The sequence below is a fragment of the Schistocerca piceifrons genome, chromosome X (assembly GCF_021461385.2).
Source record: "Schistocerca piceifrons isolate TAMUIC-IGC-003096 chromosome X, iqSchPice1.1, whole genome shotgun sequence".
Classification (NCBI taxonomy): domain Eukaryota; kingdom Metazoa; phylum Arthropoda; class Insecta; order Orthoptera; family Acrididae; genus Schistocerca; species Schistocerca piceifrons.
The window spans coordinates 737780798-737808075 of NC_060149.1; the positions used below are offsets into that span (position 1 = coordinate 737780798).

General features: G+C 38.6%; 1 protein-coding gene across 1 annotated transcript in view; it reads right to left on the reverse strand.

The window, feature by feature from the left end:
• Positions 1–27278, reverse strand: part of LOC124721864 (Fanconi anemia group M protein) — a 230472-nt gene that overhangs the window by 23836 nt on the left and 179358 nt on the right. The window contains exons 18-20 of the mRNA XM_047247000.1: positions 14108–14317; positions 12334–12515; positions 3850–5628 (exon numbers count right to left, since the gene is read on the reverse strand). Of these exons, the coding sequence (XP_047102956.1) occupies positions 3850–5628; positions 12334–12515; positions 14108–14317 (2171 nt within the window). The remainder of the gene's footprint in view (positions 1–3849; positions 5629–12333; positions 12516–14107; positions 14318–27278) is intronic.

Below are 27278 nucleotides of genomic sequence, written 5' to 3' on the forward strand. Positions count from 1 at the left end.
GAGTGCTAAAAGGAATCAGTTAAACTTCTGTTACATGATAAATCAGTCAAATTTAAAGGCTGTAAATTCAACTAAATACCTAGTAATTACAGTTACAAATAACTTAAATTGGAAAGAACACACAGAAAATATTGTGGGGAGGGCAAAACAAAGACTGTATTTTATTGGCAGAACACTTAGAAAATGTAAGAGATCTACTAGGACACTGCCTACACTATGCTTGTCCATCCTCTTTTTAGAGTACTGCTGTGTGGCGTGGGATCCTTACCGGATAGAATTAATGGAGTAAATTGAGAAAGTTAAAAGAAGGGCAGCACGTTTTGTGTTATCATGAAATAAGGGAGAGAGTGTCACTGAAACGATACAGAATTTGGGGTGGACATCATTAAAACAACACGAAATTTCAATCATCAACTTTCTCCTCTGAATGTGAAAATATTTTGTTGACACTGACCTACATACGGAGAAATGATCATCACGATAAAATAAAGGAAATCAGAGTTTGCATGCACAGATCTAGGTGTTCGTGTTTCCTGCGCGCTGTTCAACACTGGGATAATAGATAATTATTATGAAGGTGGATTGATGAACCCTCTGCCAAACACTTGAGTGTGATTTGCAGTCTCCATGTAGATGTAGGTGTAGATATCTGTGCACCCCTCAAAGTTTCATGGTACGTGACATATGCTTTACCTTCCCCAATCAGTTGTAAATTGGTTATACAAAGGCATGTTTCAGACCAACACCCAGCTTGGCTGAAGCTAACACTGAGAAATACAGTTGTGTCCTCTGGTACATTGATGAAAAAAGATGTTATTAAATTTGCTACCACAGGATTGATAGGAGGAGAGGGCACACTCTGCATAACTTTAATTTCTGAAATTGTCCCGGTGGCTATTCCTTGTCAGCTTGCAGTGGTACTGCTTCGGTTCCGTAATGACCCAGTTCCCCACTTTTCTGCTCTAGTGCAGCTTGTTATCTAACAATCTGTTCTGTCATCGTGGTAAGAGAATCACTCATATTAGTGGAAAACGTTTCCATCGGCATATTGCCTATGCTATTAATGCCAAGCCAAAAAATTGTACAAGGGAAGTTAACACCAGGTTCAAATTTAAGGTACATAATACAAAAGGAGTTACTCTAATTCTTATGGTGTATCATAGCCCATCTACATTTCTTACAATCCCATGCCAAAGGACCCCAACATCATCAAGTAAAACATCTGACTGGAACAGCCTTGGTACACAGCACCTTGTGCCCAGGAAGACTACAAAATGCTCACCTAAAAGGCATCAAATATATTTTGTGACAGTTGCCTCTGAACTTGGAGAGGTCATGAGGTTAACGATACTGTACCAGAGTTACTTTCAAATTGAAATGAATATCTTTGGGATCTACCACAGCCAACAAATTATACAATGAGAAAAACACCTTCTCAATCACCACCCTTCATTTGGAATTGCAGGTTACAAGTTGAGAGAAGTTGACTGCAGTGATGTTCATGTAATGACTAGTGATGACAATGTCTGGTGTTGTGAAGACCACTCCTGGACGTAGGTTGTGATGATGACAGATGGCGAGACTCCCATTTCTGTACACTAGTTGTCGAGAAGCCCATTTCTGTACTGACCTCAGGTCAGGAGGTCAGTGGGAATTGAGGTTCAACAGGTGAGGCGGTAATATTACAAGTGACTGAGATCAAGCTCTGAGGGCTGGTGAGTGATAAAGTCTTACAGCTGAAGGCAGCAGTGAAACACTGGTACCTGTAATAACATTTTATTAATGTGATTCCTCCAATGAATTCAGTCTTCGCTGGGGGCTGCTCAGTCAGCAGTCCAACAGCTCATGTAGCTTGTCAGGCAGGATGCCTGACAGTGGGGTGCAGTAACAGGGGCTAGCAGGACAACCTATGGACATGCCTCTGTTGAGACAAAGGGTCTCAGCACTCTCGCAGATGATGCACACTTAGACCTGTACCCACAGCATCTTCTGGATGGCCACTGTTGTGAAAGAGAAGCAAAAGGCTCCAGGCTCCCTAAGCACATACACCATATAGCCAGGAAGGCAGTAGCCATACAACCTGGGAGGCCAGCAAGCCGAAGATAGAGGCTGGCACGAACATGGCTGCATGCAGTCAGTTGGTTTGGCCTTTCACCAGAGGAATGCCCAGCAAGTCTGCATTTTCCATCAGTCACAGCTGTGATCCGTCTGTAATGGCAGTGTGGAGCAATGAAGTCCAACCACAGGCGGCAGGCTGCAGTCTTGTAGATAGAGTCTTGAAACAGACAGCAAGCAACACATCACAGTTCGCTTATAGAGTTAATCTGTAACTAGCAAGACAGTCATTCCCCTGGCATTGGTGACACAGATAGAATGTCCAGGCACTAAGGACAAGACATCTGAAGCAGGGGTATTTAAATCCAAACATCATGTCAAGACATCACTGAACCATCATTATAGCATGGTAGGTGGCCATTTGCCCTTGTTTAACCAGAGGTGTCAGCAGTCCTGTCCACACCGTGATATCTCCATTACGGACATTTTTCTCTGCCCCATCAGTACTAGAATGCCTTGGAGCGGCATTGTTAGGATGATACATGTCATCAGTCCATATTGTAGAGTTTGCAGAATGACATTCTGGATGCTGTCATACTGCACCATTTGCACTCCTTGCTATGACTCCATTCGCTGTGTGGCAATGAGTTATAACTGTTGCCCTGGTTTCGCAATATTTGCTCTCTCTGTGTGCTTTAGATTATGATTGTGACATAGTCCGAGTTGGACTTGGTTGTCTTACTGTTTGTGTTGAGCCAATAGCTTTGAAAATTTATTAGTGCACCAGGGAACAGGGTTGCTGTGCAACAAAAGTTTAGACTTGGATGGCTGGTGGTTGAGGGACTAAACAGTGAAGTCATCAGTCCCTTGGTCAAGTAGTAGTTCATCTGGAGTTAGTGATGTCTGACAGAAATTTGATCAGATCATGAATAAAATTGGGATATTGGACAAAATATAATGCATAGGTGAGATACAGTTTCATTCACCTAGCTTCACAGTCAGTCAGTTAGTACCTAGCGTATAGTGTCCAGCAATCAGGAGAATAATGACCACACATATGCACCCGCAAAATTTTGGCATACTCATTTATTCGTTGGATGATAGTGAACTGGTGATTGGTCAACTTATAATGCAACCACATGCAGTATTAAGGAATGACATTTCTGTTTCACGACATGGTCATTTCTATGTGGTTTTCTCATTACTCATATCTGTTTTTGAGAGATTTTTTCTCTACATCACATAGGCTGCAGTGCCTACACCGATATCTGCTTCCTTTTTCGTAATTATTAACCATCAAAAGTATCATCCTAAGTAATGCCAATGGACAAAAAAGAATACAAAAACTAGTTTTATAATTTCATCCAGTATACAATAGAATTAATCAGAACTGCAAAAATGATAGAACAAATTTTAAAAAGCCACAAGTAATAATGATAACTTAGAAACTATAAAACTAGGTATTGGCGTGGAAACAGAACAGTATTGAGATTACATATACCAGTAAACATTTTCTCAGAAACAGATCTAGTAGTAAAACAGGACATATATTTGAATGTTAAATTTATAAATGCATCTTTAGACTTAAATAACATAATTGAACTCAAATTAATATACACGCTATGGTCATAAGCTGTTTACTGTCTGCTGCACTTACACACTAGTTGTAACGAAATAGTTCTCACACATTTTAAAATAATATGAGTGTCCCTACTACTATCAAAGATGTCTAGATTTCTAGAGTTTGACTTTGAGGTGAATAGCAGCATTAACTAAAAATAGGATGAAACTTACATGCTTATGTTTCTCTTTTCCGTTTTTTGTCTGGTTATCCTCTAGTTCAGCTGTTTTTCTTGAGAGTGTCTTTCGATGATTTGTGCTGGTTTGCTTGTTGCACACAAATACACCATCTAACGATGATGAATCACTACTGTCATGTGTAGAATGTGATGCAGAAGTATCTTCATTCTCTGTATCACACCTCTTCATGTATGTAGAAGGATTCGTTTTTGTTTCCTGATTAGCAGTTGTTTTTTTATTAGAGTGAGAAATTTTAGTTGATGTCTTTTTTTCTCCCTGGTGTGCATTAGAATATTTGTCCGTTATTGCCTCTGTATCACTTGGTGAAGTACTTCCAGGACACCACTTATTGTGAGAAATTTTAGGCTCTGCCTTGTTTCCTTCATGTTGCATGCTAGAATACCAGTTAAATATTGATTCTGTTTCACTAAGTGAAGTACTACTACGAAAACACCCAACGTTTTTTTTGTAAGGTTTCTTGCATATTTCACTGTCTCCAGAATCTGAAGAGAGTGAAATGCATTTTTGTGGTTCTGTCTCAGGTTTTTCCATTCCACTTCCTCCAACAAAATGTTCAGTAACCATTCTGTAAGGTGAATCAAAGACTTCTTGCCTTTTGGCTTGATCTGTGTGTTGAGCTTCTGATTCTTCATCAGCACAGACTTTTTGGCTTTTAGATTGTTTTGTGCCATGTGTTACGGATTCTTCATCAGGAAGGACTTGTTGGCTGTTAGACTGCTGTGTTTGTTGAGTTACTGATTCTTCATCAGCACTGTCACTGTCTATACCACTGAAAAGTAATTCTTCTTCCTCTGGGACTAATTTAAACGTGAAATTTAGTCCATCTTTTAATTTTGAGTCATGTACTTCTAAAGCATTTTCTGTTTTTATTTCTTCTCTTGTACTCGTATCTTTGTGATTACTTTTCAGTGCACGCTTTGAACCACTAGTAAAAGTGCGAGTAGGATTTTCTATCTTGAATAATGTTCTCTTACTAATTTTTGGGGTGGAACAGACTGGATCTTTTCGTACCTTCTGGGAGAGTACTGGGGATGAATCACCTATATCTGAACCTATATCTGAGTAATTAAATATTTTATCACTTAAGGGGCTTACGTGAACTGATGTTTCCTCTGCAGTTTTGAAATCTGAATTTTTGTTACAGTTTATGCTGTCATTACTACTTTTAATTTGTGTATATGAAATATTTTCAAAAGCTGCCTTTGATGTACTAGGGACTTCTAAATCTATTGCAGTGTGACTGCTAATATTTGAAAGACACGGTAGTTTAATTTCATGAAAATGAGATTGTGTAGAATCAATATCATGAAAATATCTTTTATTTGTGTCTTCATACTCTGGTGATAAATGCAAGTCTGATAAAAACTGGTCTATGTTGCAGACCAAATTGAATTTTAAAACATAATTGAAATTCTCACTAACTGGTTCCTCATAAGTTGCACACAATCTGTCTAGGACACCAGGGATGAGAGGAGGTTCTGTTACATCCGTAACAGAAACTGAAAGCTGTTGCAGTTTTGTGCAAGATATCACCGGTTCTGAATAGCAACAGTTCTGAAATTTGAAACTTTTTATAAACAAATTCGCCATATTACTCAATTCTTGCACTTTCTTCAAGCAGTTTCTTGTCTCTTCTTTCAAATCATCTAATTCGTTGCATTTGGGTGCCACGAAATAACATTCTGTATCAACTGGTATGATGGTCTCATCTTCATCTTTTCTGTGGTCCTGAGTGACATTACTTTTACCAACCTGGAAGAAACAAAAGAAGTTACTGTTTTCTGTACACAATTTAAGAAATTATTCCAATAGTACATCTGTGAAAATATATACAGGGCAAGTCACATAAGACTTAACATCCCTTTTATTTCCTGTATAGTGCAAGTTAATGAAATGGAAGTTTTCAGCAATTGACAATGTGCAGAGGGGCATGTGATCTTGTTGCACAGTTAATACTCTAAATTTTGTATCAAATAAGATAGTGAAGCAAGTATGTTTTTTATGCAACAATGTATTTCAAAGGCATTTGAAAACTCTTAAGAAGACAGGTACAGTGATGTAACACTTGTTAATGTTGGCATTAAAATTTTTTTCAAAAGTAGTTGAGAAATGTGTACAAAATTGAAAGCCAAGGCAGTTGGATTCAGCTATTGCAGTGTCAACAACATCAAGAGTTGCTTTCATGCCAGGCTTTGTCATTATTTGCAGCAAGAAGATAGGCCTATGTTACTAGGATACATTGTATTTCCTGTTTCAGTTAACTGTCATTTTCATAGTGCTTTCTACCCAAAAAAAACCCTTTAATTTAGAAAAGAGATGGTAATCACTCAGGGTCAAGTCCAGGCTGTAAGAGGAGTGCTCAAAGACTTCGGCCGTAAACTGCCAAAGAAAATCCTTTGACAACACAGCAGAAAGCAGGAAAGTAGTATTGCAAAAAAGCACCACAGTACCACTGGACAACAGCCCTTGCTGTTTGTTTTGAACTGTGCATAATAGTCGGTGAAGGCTCTGACAATAGCCCACTACATTTATGGTATCTTCTCTATGTCTTAAGTCAACGAATAGTACGCCCTTTGATACCAAAATACTGTGGCCATAACATTTTTGGTTCTCAGATATTGTTTGGCTTTTTTTGATTTTGCTCGGGATTGTGAATGATACCATACCATTGACTGGAACTTTGTTTCTCCACATCCTCATCCCCCAAAGGGAGCTGGCACAAGTGGTGAACACTACTGGCCTTGCTTGCGGGGTGCAGGCAGAGCTTAAAATTTCCAGTGTCGAGTGGTGGTGTTTGGTTTGGAGTCGGGAGGACAGTCCCAAACAGAGACTCCATTGATTTTGTGACAGTCTTTGCTGCAGATTTTCCTGCATTATGAGGTGGAGGACTATAGGATTCCCCTTGGTAGGTGAGGGGTGCACTACACAAAGGAAGCAGCTACTCAGGTAGCAGAATACGTATGGAGTGCACATAGCCCCACCCCCCGTTTGTTTTTTCAGGCTAGGCAATAGTTTGATGTAGGGCTCTTGATTAAATATCGATATTTTTTCCAAAAAATATCAATATATATTGGCGATATATCAATATTGAGTGCCATATTTTTATTTTATATTATTTTTTTCACAGTTTTTGGTAAATATTTGAAATTGTTCTTTTGAAACTGTTGTAGATAATTGTACTTTCACTGCGTGAAGGAGTTTTACTACTTTTTGAGCTTTTATCACATCCAGTCTTTCTCTTTGACCCTGTGAAGCAAGTATAGGTAGCACAAAGAAGAAGTCCAATTGCAATGCGGGTTTGCGATGTGAATGGAATAACAAGGTTTCCAATGTGAAAACATAGCACACCACTTGTATTAAAAATTTTTTTTAATGTGTCTAGTGTGCTATTTCTTCACATCAACATTCTTCAAAAACAGTTGCTGAAAATGATGAACAAAACCCCAAATGACAAGACTAGTCTTTGCGGTGAGCTGAGACGTGATGTGAAATGCTGAGGTAATCAGCACTTGCTGCTACCAACAGAAACTGGAATGTTCAACTTCACCACAAAATTCTGACATTACAACTGCTAGTTTTCTGGTGTGTACAGAAATTAAAAAACTGGGAATTTGACATGAGATGTTTCGGACAAATCTGACATGTGACGAAACCAAGTGACAGACCCATCAGACAAAGTTTTTTGTGCCACTTCCACGCAGTTACCATCATCAGCAAAGTTGTTAATGCAAAGTGTGAATGTGCATCATTTTCCTTTCAATTCTTGCTCTAAGAGGGATAGGCAGGCTGCTAACTTGTTGATGTACAGGATATCAATAATAAATCAATACCTAAATATACAGCTCTAAAACCGGCAATATATTTACAATGTGCTGCTGACATTTTTATCAATATATTGGATTCCTGATTTTTGAAAATATCAACAGTCCTAGTTTGCTCCCCAGTCAATACGTACAGAATGAAATCTGATGACATATAAGGTAGAGACACTTCCAATGTCAAAATTTTAACAGTAAATTGCTGAATCATTTGAAATATATTCACTAAATTTACTGCCCTCCTGGAAAGGTATTAGACTCAAGATATACTAGTAACTGAGAGTTGGATGAAACCTGAAATAGAAAGATGCAAAATATTAAATGAGACATGGCATGCATATCAAAAAGATATGTTAAACACCGCAAGGACGGGGTGCGTTCATTGCAACTGCCAAAAATATTACATCTGGTGAGGTATAAAATGAGTCTCAGGGTGATGTTATCTGGATGCGAGTAATAATGCTATGTGAACAAAAATTAATAATTGGATGTTTTGAAAATCCACCCAATTCTGATGTAACAATTGCAGTATCGTTGAAAGAAGGTCTTTCCTCACTAGTGCGGAAGAATGCTGATCATTACGTACTAGGTGGAGGTGATTTTAACCTAATGAGTTTAAACTCGGGTATTTACGGATCATTGCAGGTGGTATGGACAGATAGTCCTCCAAAAAAGTTCTGAATGTTTCCACCATAAACTGCTATGACATATTTTATATCTTGTAGCTACAAATAGGCCTTATTGACAGTGTTAATACAGAGGCAGGGATCAGCAATCATGAAGCCATCATAGACATGAAAATTACTAGGGCATTAATAATTCCATCAAGAAGGTTAATGCCAGAAAGTGTACATAAACAGTTGTTAGCATTCTGCTTAAACAATGAATGGGACACAGAGGAATTATGGGCAAGTATGAGGAGTAGTACGCGCTGAGTAAGCAATAAATTTTGAAAAATCTGTGATTTTTGCACTCTTTGTTCAAAAAACACAGAAATGTTGACAGGCAAAACTCACTAGAAATTCATGCATCCATAAGAAGAGATGCGCGAAGCGCACAACAACTTCTGCTGTCTGGTATTACAGAAAGATCTTCCTGAGAATCCTGGAAAATTCTGGTCTTATATAAAATCACTAAGCATGTCAAAGGTTCATATTCACTCACTCATAGACCAGTCAGCTGGGGCAATAGAAGACAGCAAAACAACAACAAAAGTTTAAGATCTCTCATAAAAAATCATTCAAGCAGGAGGACCATACAAAATTGAATACCACACACTCTTTCTTATGGAGGACACACAAACAGGCATCAAAGGCATTGAAAAACAGCTGAAAGATTTGAAAACAAATAAGTCACCCGGTCCAGATGGAATTCCAATTCAGTTTTACAGAGTGTGTTCCTCAGCACTGGCCTCATAATTAGCTTGCATTTATTATAAATCTTTCACCCAGCACGAAGTCCTAAGTGACTGGAAAAAGCACAGGTGGCTTCCACATGTAAGAAGGGTAAAAGAACAGACCTGCAAAATTATAGACCAATATAATTAATGTCAGTTTGAAACAGAATTCTAGAGTATATTCTAAGTTTGAATATAATAAATCTCTTTGAGGGAGGAAAAAAGAGCTTATTTCTACAAAGCAATATGAATTTAAAAAACAGTGCTCATGCAAAACATAACATGCCCTTTTTTCGCATGATGTCCAGCGAACCATGGATCAGGGGAACAGGCAGATTCCATATTCCTACATTTCCAGAAAGCATTTGACACAGTGCAGCACTGCAGGTTGTTAATGAAGATCTGAGCATGTGGAATAGGTTTCCAGATATGTAACTGCCTCAAAGACTTTTTAAGTAACAGAAACCAGTTGTTATCCTGGATGACAAGTGGTCATCAAAACAAAGGTATCATCAGGAGTGCCCCAGGGAAGTTGTAATACCTCAGCCAGTCTTTAGTACAAAAAAGCTATCCCAAAAGATCTCTATTTGTATATAAAAAAGACTCATATTTCTAACTTACTCAAAGAAAAATGTGTACAATTTCATGCCACAGATATTTAAAAATTAAAAATGATTTGAAGATTACAAACAATGGTGACCCGCGTAAATCTTGTGGAATAAGACATCAGTATTGTGACTGGTGTATTACATATTGCCATTTAATTTCACAAACAACAAAAAACTTAAGCATTCAACAGTAATGTCTTGTCCTGAAAAGTTTCTTTTACAAGTCTTACAAAACTCTTTGTCTTTAAATATGTCTGCTTGTGTCTGTATATGTGTGGATGGGTGTGTGTGTGTGTGTGTGTGTGTGTATGTGTGTGTGTGTGTGCGCGAGTGTATACCCATCCTTTTTTCCGCCTAAGGTAAGTCTTTCCGCTCCCAGGATTGGAATGACTCCTTACCCTCTCCCTTAAAACCCACTTCCTTTCGTCTTTCCTTCTCCTTCCCTCTTTCCTGATGAGGCAACAGTTTGTTGCGAAAGCTTGAATTTTGTGTGTATGTATGTGTCTGTTTGTGTTTCTATCGACCTGCCAGCGCTTTCGTATGGTAAGTCACATCATCTTTGTTTTTAAATATATTTTTCCCGCGTGGAATGTTCTCCTCTCTCTCTCTCTCTCTCTCTCTCTCTATATATATATATATATACACACACACACACACACACACACACACACACACACACACACACACACACACACACACACTCCTAGATACGTCACAAAGTGCAACATGAATTCTGTTGTTCTCTATATACTTCAGTGATCTGAGGGACAGAGTAAGCAGCAATCTGTTACTCTTTGCTGATGACAGTGGGATTGGACAGATTTTCTATTTGGTCTGATAGATGGTAACTTGTTCTAAATGTGGAAAAATGCAAGTTAATGAAGATGAGTAGGTAAAACAATCCCATAATGTCTGAATACAGCATTAGTGGTAAGCTACATGTGGCAGTTACATGTATTAAATATCAACCCATAACATTGCAAAACGATATGAATTGGAGGGAGCACATAAGGTCATTTGTAAGAAAGGTGAATGGTAGACTTCAGCTTATTGGAGCTATTCTAGGAAATTGTGGCTCATCTATAAAGTAGACTGTTTACAGAACACTCGTGCAACAAATTCTTGAGTATTGACAGAAAGTTTGGGATCGTCCATAGCTCAGATTAATGATGCAATTAAGATGCATACAACTAGAATTGATACCAGTAGGTTTAATTAACAAGGCAGTATTGCAAAATGCTCCATGCACTCAAAGGGAATCCCTAGAGGGAAGAAGACATTCCTTTCACAAAACACTATTGACAAAGATAATAGAACTGACATTTGAGATAGACTCCAAAATGATCCCACTGCCATCAACACACACTGTGTAAAAGAACCACAAGGACAAGATAAGAGAAATCAGGGTTTGTAAGGAAGCATATACACAGTCATTTTTGTCTTGCTCCATTTGTGGGTGGAACAGGAAAGGGAATGATTAACAATGGTACAGCATGCCCTTTGCCACTCACTGTATGAGGGCTTGTTTTAATAAAGAACTGATCATCAAGTTTTAGGAAAGCATGCATTTAGTACATAAATAGCAAAATGTCTATCCCATGAAATTTTGTTCCCAATCATTGATTTGAATTCATCAATCACAGCTGAAGGTCAGCCTATTTGTTATTTACCAAGAATATTCACTAATCTGCCATTAAACATTGCGCATTATTTTCAAACTGAAGCTACACTCATCAGACTTCCATAAACCTGAATTATCTGTTAGCAAATTTGGCAGTATGAACTCTTTTTCCATTCAGAAACTATATTGCACTACAAACCAAAGACAAATCCCACAAATAAACAGTTACCTGGCACATGAGGTGATGGCCTGGTCAAAGATGGGAGAGGGACGGCATTGAAAGGAAGGTTCAAAATGAAGAAGAGAAATAAACTGAATTTTGATTGTATTCTGAAATTACAGGCTACATAAGGGCTCATCCACGACAGACTGTGAGGTCATCTGCCAGTGTGAGTTGGAAACAGGGATAGGAAGAGTTAGAGTAGGTGGTTCACGATCAAGCTAGTTGGTGATGGGTCAGGGAGAGCACGGAGAGAGGTAGGCTGCAGGAAGCCGTCCGCATGGTCTGGAAGCTGAAGTACAATAGAGTGACTCAACTGTGTTCTATTACCCAGGATACGGCTAGCAACACAAACCTCATGACCCCTTTCTCACGCCTCTTATTGGCAGACACGTGGGGTTGGTTTATTCAGTACAGTGGTGGCATGGCGCTTGTTTACTCAACATAGTACTGGAGATGTGTGATGTTGATGCTATGGTTCTCACAAGTTCATAGATGCTACAGGACCTCACAACAGAGCTTGGTTGTAAAACACTGAAAAAGAAATAAAATTTTTGTTTTGAACTCTAAAAAATTCCCAGACTGTTGGATTCCCTGTAAACAGTAAACGACTTCTGCTGCTCATTATTAGTGTCATACTGGAGCCAACAGTTCACAAGGTCTATCATATGGCAATGGAGGTGGTATGAGAATTGAGCAGCACGGTCAAATCAAAACATTCTTTACTTTTGGAATGACCTTCATATGTAACTTAAAGCACATCACCAAAACATTACCCACAACAAAAAGCTAACCTTTCTTATTCTACTTGAGGGTATTCCCACAGGCAATTTGAACGTTTTGTCGAACAATAGTGATGCATCTTCAAGTTTTTTCCTTTTTGCTTCTGTTGTTTGTAGGCCTTTTGCTTCCGCTGCCCTCTTTCGTTTCCTAGTTTTTGGCTGAAGGTTTGCGCTGTCCATTTTTTTTGCCAGTTCTGTGGAAGGGTGCAATAATTTAGCAAATATCATGTTAACTAATTAACTTAAAGCTACAGACAAGACTTTAACTATTGGTATTAAGGAAGCCAGTTGATTAAAGCATTGTACTGACTTTCTAGGCAGCTTATATAGGAAGTAAAAATTAATTCAGAAAATACTATACATCAGAGAATAAGATTACAACACTTTCTACAACAGAATACAACAATAAATAGTCACTGTGTTGCTTCTGATGTCACTGCGATTGCCCATGCTGAAAATGAGCCTGGAAATGAAAGACGCTAAATATGAATATTGAACACCCTGGGTGGAAAACCAATAATGGAAGGAATAAAAGTGGAAGGCAGGTTGCTCCAGGCATATGTGCCATACGGGGCAGTGCTCCAGCACTGCCCCATATGGCACCAGTGCCCATCAGCTCACCTGTGGGCATGTGCAAGTAGTGTAGGCTACTTGTTAGGTGTCCTTACTGCACATGTTCTGCACATACACAAGCCAATTGGTCACCTCTGCCTGTAGGTGCTCACCCATCGCAGTATGATTGCGTAGGCTGCGTTCTGGCTGTCCGACTGCCTACATGTCATCTGGTTACACACCTCTGCCCACTGCAGTCTGGTGGAGTTGACTGGCCGGGGGGAAATAGAACAGAGGAAGAGGAAGACAGCGACAGGAGAGGAGTGTGTGAATGTAGAATGAGTGAATGAGGGTCATGGGAAAATGGATGGAGGTGGGACAGGACCTAGCAGGTCATCTACATACAGGTGAAGAAAAGCTCATGTTGGCACAGGTTGTGAAGCAGCCATTGAAAGGTGTGTGTGTTTGTGTTTTTTGTATTAGTTATATGTGAAGGAGGACATTGTATAGTAGGTTAGCAATATTAACATTTATAACAATAATGGGAATTCCTGAATGGAACAATACCTCTCTACTCTTTACTCTTTTTGTCTTGCTGTGCGACCATGGAGTCACCTGCCTCTTTCCTATTACTCTCTCCTTGTGACGCCCCTACCCTCTCCCCACTTCCATCAGCTCAGGCAAATGCTTTCAGTAAGTGAGTATCAGTAATTAGTCTTGTCATGGTCACAGAAGTGTGCATTTGGGTGTCTGTGGGATTGTGTGGGTGAATGTGTGCTTTTGCTAGAAAGAGGTAGTGCTTGAAAGCTACTGTGAATGTTCTTTTCTGTTGTGCATTTCTGTGTTTCACATGTTGGACTGGTATAGGCGAGTGGTTGCCTTTTCCTTATTTTATGTAATATTAACTGGAACTAGAAGATTTGGAAAACAATGTAAAAATTATAAATTAATTTCACTGTTTAGTATTTTCATATTAATTGTACTCTTTTATGGCTTGCAAAAAAGAATTATTTGAAGAAAATTTAACAGTTATTTTGATTTAATACTAAATTAGCTTTTATGTGAAGAAAGGTAAAGTGTACGTTAATTTGTGATGACAGCAAATAAAGACTGATATTGTTCCCATGCTTTAAAAAATGGCACTATGATTTTACACACAAAGTCTGACAGAAGTCCTCAACTATTTTCAAGCAACTATTTCTACATCCTCCAAACTGAATACAAGCAAGCTTACCAGCAGTTTGTGTTTGTGGTAAATTTTGTTGCTTTGATTCAATGAGGTTAAACAAAGATTTCAAATCATCTGTGAGGAATGAGTGGCCAATTAGAAATGTTTTTTGAAACTGTGGAGTCCATTGGTGATGCATCAGGAGTCTCTCTGTTACCGGACTTTTGTTTCCAGGTAATTGTGTGGTTGGATGATGAAATATATCTTGAAGTTCATCTGGAAACAAACATTAGAACTTTTTTTACTGTGAATGAAAATAATTAGATTACACTGATATGTAACTTAAAATAATAGCAGAAAAAAATCTGCCCAAAATCAGTACTGTAATATTTCTTCAAACCAGCATAAGCCGACCACTTGGCAACATGTTGAAATTTTAGAACTAAAAGTTTAGGCTACAGCCTAGACAAACCATGGAATTTTAAAATGTGTGCCTCATTCATTTTAGCAACAGTTAAAATAAAATCAAGATCCTCCCTTTCAATGAGCAGCTGCCCTCCAATCAGAATAGGACATCCACTCAGTTAAAATATAGCTTAGTGAAATATTTATGTCATAAACACAACAGAATGGTGCACCCTTCAGTAAGAATACAATGCCACATTCCAGATCGCAGCACTATACAAGTGATAAATCAAAGTCATTTCATTCTAACTTGGTGAATGGAAATAGGAATGCAACACCTGGGCAATTACTCCCACTGTCTGCAGATGTCCTGTTTTATTTTCAACCATCCCTCTTCTGAGTCACACATGACCTAACTCAACAATGAGATGGGAAACAAAAAGAGGCATAGCATTTTGTTCAACTTTGTATCCCGTGAAGATCTCTTTTGCTACAATGTCAACTTTTTCATTTCTCTGAATGCCAGCATGCTTTGATACGCAATTGAATGAAATGTGCTTCCCTGTCTTTCCTCTAGGAAATGGAAGTCGTACATTTTGGGCTGTTTCATTTGGTGGTACATTTACTGACGAGCATGGAACGCCCCACATAATTGGTGGAGATAAACTACTTCCTTGTTCACATCTTATCTGCTCTTGTGTCGACATTTCTGCAGCAAAGATTATTAATTCACTGATGGGGAGGCTCCTGAAGAAGTTGTCACAGAAAACAACTGAATGATCCCCTATTCATAACAAAATGTCAAAACTGTGCAGACACTGCAAAATATTATAAAGTACTTACACGAAAACAAAATTAAGAGTGGTTTCTTTTCTAAAATATCTCCAAATTAAATCTACTTTGGTCCTTAGCAAGAATACTCAGCAGCATCAGATAATCCACAGTGGAACTGAACTCACACTCTAAGATGCTATGTTCCCAAGTGTCTTAATTATCTCCTCTAATTCTCCATTTCATGACTTGTGAAAAAAACTTTATTTAGGGAGATTTGGTCCTTTACAGGCTTCATGGAGTCATATTGAAATAAAGTAAGAAGCTGCCTTGTCTCTCATATTAATATCAAAAGAGCAGTGTCAATTTCTTTAGTAGCCCTTGTGAAGAACCTGAGCCATCTTCATAGTTGAGGATGCTAACGCATGCCTGTGTGCTTGGACTTAACTTTGGAGGAAGCAACTTCAGATCACAGCCAAGGGGGTGGAAACTATCACTATTATTACCCTGACAAAGGGAGGAGAGGTCATGGCATCATGGGAGATGTTTCCTGATCACCAGATTTTGCACCAATGACTGGATTAAATTCCAAACTTCCCTGCAGTGTCTCATGGAGTGATTGCATGTGACTGTTGATAGTGATCCATCTGTCGGATGAATATGTTCAGCTCGGCTGCCCACTTGGTGCTATTCAAGAGGAGTGGCTTGTGCACCAGCACTGGGCATCAACCTCTTCCTTCTCTAATCATCACCATCATCATCATACAGGGTTGGTAAAATAAAACTAGCCCAGCAAATAATGTAAATATGACTAGTGTTGGATTGACCCTTGTTAATTAACATCATTGAAGATGCACGAAATGGCTACCATTGATGTTGATGTTGAAGAACCAGAAAACTCCTGATTCCACTAAAAGCCATTGGCAGAACTCAATAGGCAAAAATTTGACAGGACACTTCACTTGTGCATAGCAGTAAAATTTGTAGGGATACAGATGCAGGTCATTTTTGATAATGTTTGGACAGAATTATCTCTTACTTCTCACTTGCACAGATACTCTTGAGCAAGGTTTTCTAGTGTTTGAACTCTTTTAGGATAGTTACAGTTTTTATTTGCTACAGAGCCCATTTCACACTGTTTTGCCACTAAGATTCGCACTACAGACCTTTTCTGGAGGCTTTGCCAAAACACTTAAAGTCTTAAGCAAACAGTTCCGCACAAATTTTTGCTTAACTGCACTTTATGTAACAATCGACAATGAATGTTTCACTGCGAGCACCATTTTGTGTTGCGTTCAACAGGTCACAAAATATATATGCTCCTTTTACTCACTCAAAAGTAATGACACAGTGAAGTACTTGGGACAGAGCAGGCTGTTCCAGCCCAAGAGCTCTGCTGCGAGCAACTGGGCACCAGCAGACAGGAATGAGTAAACAGCTCCTGCACAATGTCACAGGTGGACAGGGCGGGGCAAGCAGCTTTCATGAAGCACTTTGCACAAAACACTAGCCAGGAAGAAGACCACGTACAAGGCAGTACTGGGTAACTGATAATAATTAACAAAAACATTAATATTAGCCAAACGTATGAACATTTTATTTAGTTTTTAGAAATACATTTCTGTTTATTCATGATTGATGAAATATTGGGTGTCAGTTCTTGAGCTGCCACAAGATGCACAATACTCTTAAGTGTTGGGTCATGCTGCTGGGATCTTTCTGCAGTTTTTATTCTCTTCATTATAGAAGACAGTTGTTCACAACCATAGATTAGATTAGATTTACTTTCATTCCAACTGATCCACAGTGAGGAGGCCCTACAGGATATAGAACGTGTCACAAAAACAATAATACATGACAAATATTTACAACTAAATCAAATAAGCTAATGTACCCTCCACAGGTCCCAAGTGGAATGATTGTCTTTTTTTTTAATGAACACTCATTTACTAATATCACATTAATGTACTGAATTTAAAAAAAATATTTTTTTTTATTTATAAGGTAATAAACATATAATAGAACTACTACAATACTTATTTACCATGAACACATTACTGCATTGAAATTGTGCAGAAGACACACACACAAAATCAGTTGGTTCTACTGAGAAATTCATCAGTGGAGTAGAAGGAATTGGCCACCAATAAATCTTTTAGGCTTTTCTTAAACTGAATTTCATTGGTTGTTGAGCATTTTATGCAAGTTATTGAAAATTTGTGTTTCTGAATAAAGTAACCCATTTTGTACAAGAGTAAGTGACTTTAAATCCTTGTGAAGATTATTCTTATTTCTAGTACTGAGTCCATGAACTGAGCTGTTGGTTTGAAAAAGTGATATGTTTTTAATGACAGATTTCATTAAGGAATAAATATGTTGGGAAGCAGTAGTTAGTATCGCTGGTTTCTTAAACAGGCCTTTGCAGGATGTTCTTGAGTTCACACCACATATAACTCTCATTGCACATTTTTGTGCCCAGGAAACTTTAGCTTGGCTTGATGAATTACCGCAAAAAATAATTCCATGACATTAGGGAGTGAAAGTAAGCCTAGTATGCCAGATTTTTCATTTTTATACCCCCTATGTCTGACAGAATTTGCATTGTAAATAGAGATTTGTTTAGACGCTTCAGCAGTTTTGTGGTGTGCTCCCTCCCCCCCCCCCCCCCTCCCCCAGTTGAATTTATTATGAAGCTGTAATCCCAAGAATTTAAGACTGCCCACTTCTTCTATCTGCTTGTCATCACATGTTAGGCATATACTCGTGGGACACCCCTTACAAGTTCTGAAATGAATGCAGTGTGTTTTTTCAAAGTTTAGTGACAAGGAATTGGCTAGGAAACAGTGATTACTGTCCACAAATATTTTATCAGCCGATCTTTCTAAGACTCCACTTGATATGCTATTTATTGCAATGTTTGTTCCATTGGCAAACAAAACAAACTTGGCATCTGGTAATGTTACTGATGGATAGGCTATTGATATACACAAGAAAAAGTATGGGGCCTCAGATGGAACCTTGTGGGATCCCACATGTAATTAGTTCCCAGTTGGATGATGCTTGATAGCTTAATACATGTCTCTTTCCTAACAACACCCTTTCTTTCCTGTTAGAGATATAAGATTTGAACCATTTTGCAGCATTTCCTGTTACACCATAATATTCTAATTTACTTAAAAGGATATTGTGATTTACACAGTCAAATGCCTTTGACAGATCACAAAATATACCAGTTGCCTGCAATTTTTTGTCTAATAAATTAAGTACATTTTCACTGTAAGTGTAGACAGCCTTCTCAATATCAGAACGCTTTAGAAATCCAAACTGCGACTTTGACCATATGTTATTTGTGATAAGATGGTTATAAAGCCAATTGTACATAACCTTTTCTAAAATTTTTGAGAATGCTGCAAAACTGAAATTGGATGAAAATTTGACACTATTTCTTTATCTCCCTTCTTAAACAGTGGCTTAACTTCAGCATATTTCAACCATTCAGGAAATATTCCACTGATAAATAACTAGTTACACAGATAGCTTAATATGTTACTTAACTCAGAATCACACTCTTTAATTAACTTTGTTGCTATTTCATCATACCCACTAGATGTTTTTGATTTTAAAGATTTTATGATGGACATTACTTCTGCTGGGGTAGTGAGGGTCAAATTCATATTACGGAAGTTACTTGAAATATCTGGTCTGAGGCAACATCTACAGAACATGACAAGCCCATCTTTTCAGTAACAGTTAAAAAAAACATTTGTTAATAAGTTCTGCAACACTATAAACATTTGTCACCAATGTATCATTTACTCTTATGTTATTTGATATGACAATCTTTTCCTTGTAATATATTTGCTTTGATGTCCGTATTACAGTCTTTAATATTTTCCAATATGTCTTGTAATGTGCTATAGCATCAACATCAGAACAGTTTTGGATTGACAGATACAGTTTTTTTTCTGTTTTACAAGATACCTCTATTCCTTGAGTAATCCATGGCTTCTTCGTAAATTTTGCTCTAACCTTGGTTAGTTTTGGAGGAAAACAGTGTTCAAATAAGGTAGGCACTTTATTAGCAAAAGTGTTATATTTTTCATTCATGCCATTAGCACTGTAAACATCACTCCAGTGAATGCCTCTGAGGGGGTTTCCTAAAATAATCAATTTTTGGATTATTGATTACTCTCTTGAGTTGAGATTTAACAGATTTTATATCCTGTTCAGTATTAACATTTAACTGAAGGAACCGCATGTCATGGTCTGAGAGGCCATTGACTACTGGTTTTGTAATACGAAGGTTGTCCACAAAGTAAGTTCCCTTTATATTTCTATCCGCAGCAGTGCTACAATCGCAGTTCCAAACACGCGCGGCAGTTACTCTGACTCAAGGAGAAGACATGTACACCATTTTCAGATTGCTGCTGATGACGTGTGCTTTGTAGTGCTTCTTTATAATGTCAGCCGTAATTGAAAATGCCACAGTATGTGAAATCACATCTGTGATTCGTTTCCTAAATGCAAGGAAAGTTAAACAAAGGAAATTCATTGGCAAATCTGCAAGGTTTACAGACAAAATGCTATGAGTGAATCAATGGTAAGAAGATGGGTCAGACTGTCCAATGAACGATGTGATCAAGTGCACGATGAAGAACAAAGTGGACACCTGTCTGTGGTTACTGATGAACTGGTTCACACAATTGAAGAGAAGATTGAGCACAACCCTAAGTTTACACTTAGTGCCCTTGCTATGGAAGTTCCAGAAATCTCACGATCACTAATTCATGAAATTGTTACAGAAAAACTGAAATTTCAAAAACTTTGCTTATGTTGGGTACCCAAAATTCTTACTGAACAACACAACAGATGGGCAGTGCACTTCAGTTTTTGACATGCTACAATGAAGAAGGCAATGGTTTTCTTTCTCGGATAGTCACAGGGGATGAAACTTGGGTATCGTATCACACTCTGAAACAAAACAGCAATTAATGGAATGGAGGCACACTTCATCCTCAATGAAAGTTAAGCCTAAGCAAATCTTGAAACCTCGAAAAGTCACGTGCACCATATTTTGGGACAGAAAAGTCATTTTGCTGATTGATTTCTTACCACGAGCCCAATCAATCAATGCACATGGTTGCTGCGAGACCATTAAGAAATTGTGCCACGCAATACAGAACAAGCACCGAGGATTACTGTCAACAGGTGTTGTTTGTTCTCTGATAATGCCTGACCTCACATGACAAATGTGACCAACCAACTCTTACGGGAATTTCACTGGGATGCATTTGATCATACAGCCCGGACCTCGCTGCTAGTGACTTTCATCTCTTCTTACACCTAAAATCTGTCCTTGGTAGTCAACACATCAACGATGATGACGAGCTGAAAGAACATGTTACCACATGGTTGAATACACAGGCAGCAATCTTCTATGAAGAAGGCATATAAAAACTTGTGCCACGCTATGAGAAGTGCCTACAAAATTTCGGAAGCTATGTAGAAAAGTAGTTTAACAGCTGTAGATTTTTGTATAATAAGTATTTTTTCCGTATCTGTACATGTTTGTTTTACATAACCAAATGGAACTTACTGTGTGGACATACCTCGTATAATTTTGTTCCCTGGACTTTTCTATAAAGATATTATCAATGGTTGTTTGTGAGCAATTGGCTACCCTAGTTGGGAACTTTACAGTGGGAATTAAGTTGAATGATAGTGTTACTAACTCAAATAAGTCCTTATTGGGAGAGTCTTTAAGGAAATCTACATTGAAGTCACCAGCAACCACTATGTCTTTGTTTTCTGTTGTTAAATGGGCCAATACAGCTTCAAGGTGGTTTATGAACAGATTAAAGTTACCTGCAGGTGCTTGATATACACTTAATATTATGAAGATTTTTTTATGAAATTCTACTTCTGTTGCACATGCTCCCATATGCTGTTCTAGGCAAAATTTATGAATGTCTATGTTCTTAAATTTATGACTGTTCCTGATGAATGTGGCAACTCCTCCTTTATCCATTTCTGCTCTACAGAAGTGAGGTGCTAACCTAAATCCTGTAACACTTGAAAGTTCTATGCCAGTGGTCACATGATGTTCAGGGAGGCAGATTATGTCAGCTGCTTTCCTGTGTAATCTGAAAAAGTCTTCTGCATGAGGATCATGGTACCATGTTACCAAATTCATGGTGCTGTAATGTCTGTCCTTGAGCAGTGTGCTGTTTAGCAAATCTATTACTTCTAGTTGCATTTCTGAAGGAACAGTATCTGTTACGACTGGAAACGGAGTGCTAAACAGGTTTAACTCATTTTGTAGGCATTGCATGTCCTGAAATCTCACCTCAAAACTTTGAGGAAGTTGTTCGATAATTTGTTGATAATCACCAAAACTTGTTTCTTCAGGCAACTGATGAGATGAAAAACACTTGAAAAAAGTTAGATTTCCGTTACCACATTGCCTTTCAAATAGACAAAGTTTTTCCATGAATGCATTAATTTTATTGCACATATCAACAATTAACAGATCCTTTCCGTGAAGTGACATATTTAAGCTGTTTAAATGTCTTGTGTTGTTAGTTAGGAAGGCCAAATCTGCTTCCAATGTCTCATCACTGAATGATGGTTGCCCCTCTCCTTTCATTTCCACAAACAATGCAATTTATTTCTGAATTGAGAAAAATACATCGAGAACTTTGCCTCTGCTAAGCTACCGTACTTTGCAGTGGTAAGGAATATCACCACAGACTGCTTCCAGGTTGTGCAAAAAGTCTTTCAACAGGTGACACCAAGGTGCCTTACAAAATTTACACACTTCACCATGACCGTCGTGATGTTGGCACATTTCACACTTTCAGCACAAAGGGCTTCCTGGTGCACAAAACAGTGTATGTGTGATGTTTGTTTCCATAATTCTGTCTTCATTTTTTCCTTCAGACAAATCAGGAAACCTTGTTGGCTCCCAACCCAACCATCTGGGGTGCACTGTATATTGTCACAGAACAGAGCCTTTCCCATGGCAAGCACATGTTTTCTACACACTCACAAACAACCTCAAATGTTTTATGACCTGTGGTTAAGTATTCCATCAGTATCATGTCTAATAGCTCCTCAAAAATCAGTAGTTCCAAATTAATACCCCTCACAAATACTGCAAGCTGAGCAACATCTGTGGTTCCATCAAGGGTTAATGAAAAAGCTAGATAGGTCTAGTACGTCTGCTTCAGTTGATTTTTCAAATCTGTGGCCATATCTCGGATCCGATGAGATACTGTTTGCTTGGAGAGGTAAACTCCTTCATATTTTGTAATGTCTGCTGGTGCTAAGCGCTCTACAATGGTGAGAAGGCATGACTCGACCACGGGACCCATTGAGGAAAGTGTTCCGGTTGTTGCAATGATGTGTGCAACTTTGTAGTTTACTTGAAGGACCGCATCAGATGTATCTTTTTTGATGTCAGCAATCTACAATAATTGCACACAACATATGCAATAAACAAAATCAGTACATATACAGAGTGTGCAGAAGAAGTATGTATTCATTTGTTATATTTATTTATTTGGTATCAGATTTACCTGTTGCTGAACTTCGCCCTTCAGTGTGACAATGAGTTTCTTTCTTGCGTTACTGTCCAGCTTATTGTACTGCATCGCATGAAGAGACATGTACTGACACTCTATATCATACTTATTCATCGTATTTAGAACTTTATGATACACAAGACAGTGAGGTAACCCATCTTTCTCAACAAAAACCACTCTTCCCAACTTGGCAAAAATGGCAATGGGCTGGTTCTAGAACTCATTGTCATCACTACGTCCACTACAAAGCACAAGACATGACTAAGCAATGAGCACATATTGCACTTGTGTGCATGCGCAGTGAAATGGACCCTTGTGGGTGACCTAGCCCCTAGCATCTGTTCACCGGGTGAGCCCATGAGCATCCACTGACATCCATGCCCCATGCAGCTGACTTGGAACAGCATGGGATACAGGATGCGGGAGATGCGCAGGCGCAGACTTGTGACAACAACCAATTGGTGCACTGAAGTCAGTGTTTCCACCATTTCCTGTGATGGGCAATTCTAATGTTCTTAATGAAAAAACATTACCCCACCAATCTTATAAATATTTTGCAGGGCAGCTTAATTTTACTCACCCCGTACAACATGCTGTAAATACATTCATTACTGTCACCTACACTAAACACATACACTCCACACATAGCTCTCAAACATCGCAAGGAAAGGAGTCATTGTGTGTGAAGGAAGAAAAGCCTTTCTAATTAGGTCTCTGAACCTATCCCTCGGCATCTCCCATATGATTCTTTCTTTTTGTAAGGAACCTCAACAAGCTATAAAGAACTGTGCAATTATGATTCAGCGTCATATCACAAGCCTCAGACAGTGCCAGATCTAACTCCCACATAGAGAATGGGCAGTTGGAAGCATTGCTACTGATGGAATTGGGGTCACAACTGTTCCTTTCTATGACTCTACTGAATCAGCAAAAAGCTAGATCCAGGTTGTTGTTATTAGCAGTAATTTGAGCCAAAGCTTGGCCTTGTGATGATTATTAACTCCCTAATTTTTGTGCATACTTTCATTCTCATTACAGTACCCATAGTTCACCTCCTATTCCTTATAAATTCCTTCTGAAAGTACAAGGTTATTAAATGTAATAAACCGATTTTTTCACTGTAGCTATGTTTACTGACTATTGTCATTAAAATCAACACTCATATGCAATAAATTCAAAAAGCTTTGTATTGTTGCAGCTGCACTTCAGATTTCTGCTACAAGAGTGCAGCAGCGAGCAGTTAGGCAAGATGGCGACAGGCATTGAGAAAACACATGTTATGCTTGAAATACACATAGCCCACAGAAGTTGATGAACAGAATAAGCAGATAGCTGAACATTCCACAACCAACCGTATGGAAGATCTTAAGGAAACGAATGAAGCTGAAGCCTTACTGCTTATAATCACTGCAAGTCCTGAATATCGATGACAAAGTTAGACTTTTGAGCTTTTGACACAGTTACAACAGCTTATGGAAGAGGAAGGGTTTCATGAGAAACTCACAATCAGTGATGAAGTAACATTTTTTGAGAATGGTACAATGAACAGGCACAATGCGAATCTGGGGGAAGAGAATCCCCACTCTATTGTGCAGCATTTTCTACATTCACCAAAAGTTAGTCTACTGTGGAGTCTCAATATTTAAAGTTTACAGTCTCTTTTTCTTCTGCAAAAACAGACCTTCATAGGACCTATGTATCTGCACATGCTAGAAAATTGGCTCGTGCCACAATTGGAGACCAACAGTGTGGACTTCATCTGCCAATAGGCTGGTGCTCCACCTCATTTCCAACTCGATGTTCGTGAAGTCTTAAACAGGAAATTGAGAAACCAATGGATCAGTTGTGGTGGGGTTGACGATCATCAATTCATTTCGTGGCCTCCACACTCTCCCAATCACCCCATGTGATTTTTTGTGTGGGGTTATGTGAAAGATTTAGTGTTTATGCTTCCTCTACTAACAGAACTATGTGCTCGTATCAACAGTGCTTTTGAACAAATTGATGGGGAAATGCTGCACTGAACATGGGAAGAATTTGATTATTGACTTCATATTTGCAGAATCAGTATGAAACCACATATGAAGCACTTGCAAAAAAACTTTTTGGGTTTTTCTACGTGTGTGCGAAGCCCTGTGACAATATGTCAAATAATAAATCTACAGCACATCTGTGAAATAACTTCAATAATTCATTCGAAGAATTCTTGCCATGATGTTGCATTCCTCGCTTCAGTAATTTACAATATGTTACTGTCACTATCCTGAAGATGATGTTTACAACAGTAAATTTATGCCTGAATCTTTACTGTGACACTCTACTCATTCTTTATTCAACAGCATCACTCCACACAGAGGCACTGATGCATAACTGGTGTGGTGCCATGCTCTATTAATTATTGGTCACTGGCTTGATGTTCAAAGAGCTTCAGTTAGCTGTGCAGCTTAACAACAATGACAACAACAATTTTTATGTGTTCATAATAACTTGATGAACTTGGATTTCATAACTTTTTTTGTACATCTACAACAATAATATTATGTCATAAATATACTGAATACATACAAAGAGTAGCATTTTACATATTATTACACAAATTTTTACCACCACTAATATCCTGCAATACATAAAATGTGTCATCTTGCCTTTTAGTAACATTTAAGAGTAAATTCGTACAGTCAGTAGTGCAGTTGTCATTTCTTAAGAACAGCCAGCTACACAGCTCAGCAAGGAGCCACCCTCCACTGATGACACACCCGGAGCATAGCAAGTTGATATTTAGCTTTCTCTGTGTGCTTTTATAGTTAATTCCACACATTAGTAGTATTAGGATGGATAGGATGTGTGCATACAGGATTTGGACACAAGAGAAACCAGCCGAAGATTGTGAACAGGTGAAGACTTTTTGGTCATGGTCAGCCATCTTCAAACTGCCAGCTCAGGTTGTAGCAGTAGTGGAGAATCTGGTACATCACCTGGACAACCTGAGGTTGGCTTGTTTCAATCAATGGTCCTGCTGCTGAAGTACCTAGCAGTGTACATGATGTAGTGGTTCCGTCCTCATTCATGTAGCTTGAGACGGAGAGTCAATGTGGAGGTTGGTTGTCTGGCTTAATCCATTCACCCTGTGAGTGGACAGGTGCCCACTCTTTCAGTAGGGCCCAGGCAGGCACATGAGGACACAAGTTTGCTAGTTATTGGCAGCTCCAATGTTAGGCATGTTCCACGGTCCCTTAGGAAAATGGTATTCAAGGCTGGAAAGAAATACAGGGTGTGCTCGGTTTGTCTGTCATGGGGCTTCATGTGGAGGAGGCCCTCCCTGCAGCTGTTAAGAGGGTAGGATGCAGTCATCTGTGAGTTGTGGCTCACATCAGTTCCAAAGGCATCTGTTGCTTAGGTTCTGAGGCCAGCCTCAGTTCGTATGGGTGACTGGCGGAAGTGGTGAAGGCTGCTGGTCTCACTCGCTGGTTGCAAACAGAGCTCACAATTTGCAGCATCATACCCAGAGTTGATTAGCATCCTTTGGTTTGGAGTGAAGTGGAAGGTCTCAACCACAGGATCTATTGATTCTATGACGGTCTTGCCTACAGATTAATGACCCTGTGTTATGTGAATGAGAATTTATTGTAGGACTCCCCTTGATAGGTCAGGGGTGCAATACACAAAGGAGGCTGCTACTATGGTAGCAGAGTACTTGTGGAGTGCACACTTGGATTTTTAGGTTAGGTGGTAGTCTGAGGTCTTTTGATGAACACTTGCCAGTTGATACAAAGAGAGTGAAATCAGACTGTGTATTAAGTAAAGACACTCTAGCTGCCAAAATTTCAATAGTAAAATGAAAAAGTACTTGTAACAGAAGTCCTGAATTTACTACCTTCTAGAAAAGTTGTTGCACTCAAACTATTCTCAGAACTGAGACCTGGTTGAAACTTAAAGTGAAAATATCTGAAATATTTAGCAAGACATGGAACATTTACCAAAAAGGCAGATTAGAAGTCATAGAAGGGGGTGTGTTCATTCCAGTTGAGAAAAATAATATATCTATAGAGGTGGACACTGACTGACTGTGAAGTTATCCAGACAAGAGTAAAAGGCCAAGGTCAACTCAAGGTAATTATGAGCTGTTTTTACTATAGACTCATTCAAAGAAAGTCTACGCTCAGTAGCGAAGAAATACCCAGATCATGCAAATTTCTTTGGAGGCAACTTTAACTTGCTGATCACAGAATGAGACGTCTATGGGTTCATTGCAGGTGATACAGACAGACAGTCTTGTGAAGTAGTTTTGAACAAGTTTTCCAAAAAACTGTCTTGAGCAACTAGTTCAGTAGCCCACACGCAATTGAAATATTTTAGATTCTGTAGCTACATATAGGCCTGACTTCATCAATAGTGTTACCATAGAGACAGAGATTTGTGATCATGGTACCATAGGAATGATGTTTACTAAAGTTAATAAATCCATCAAGAAGACTAGA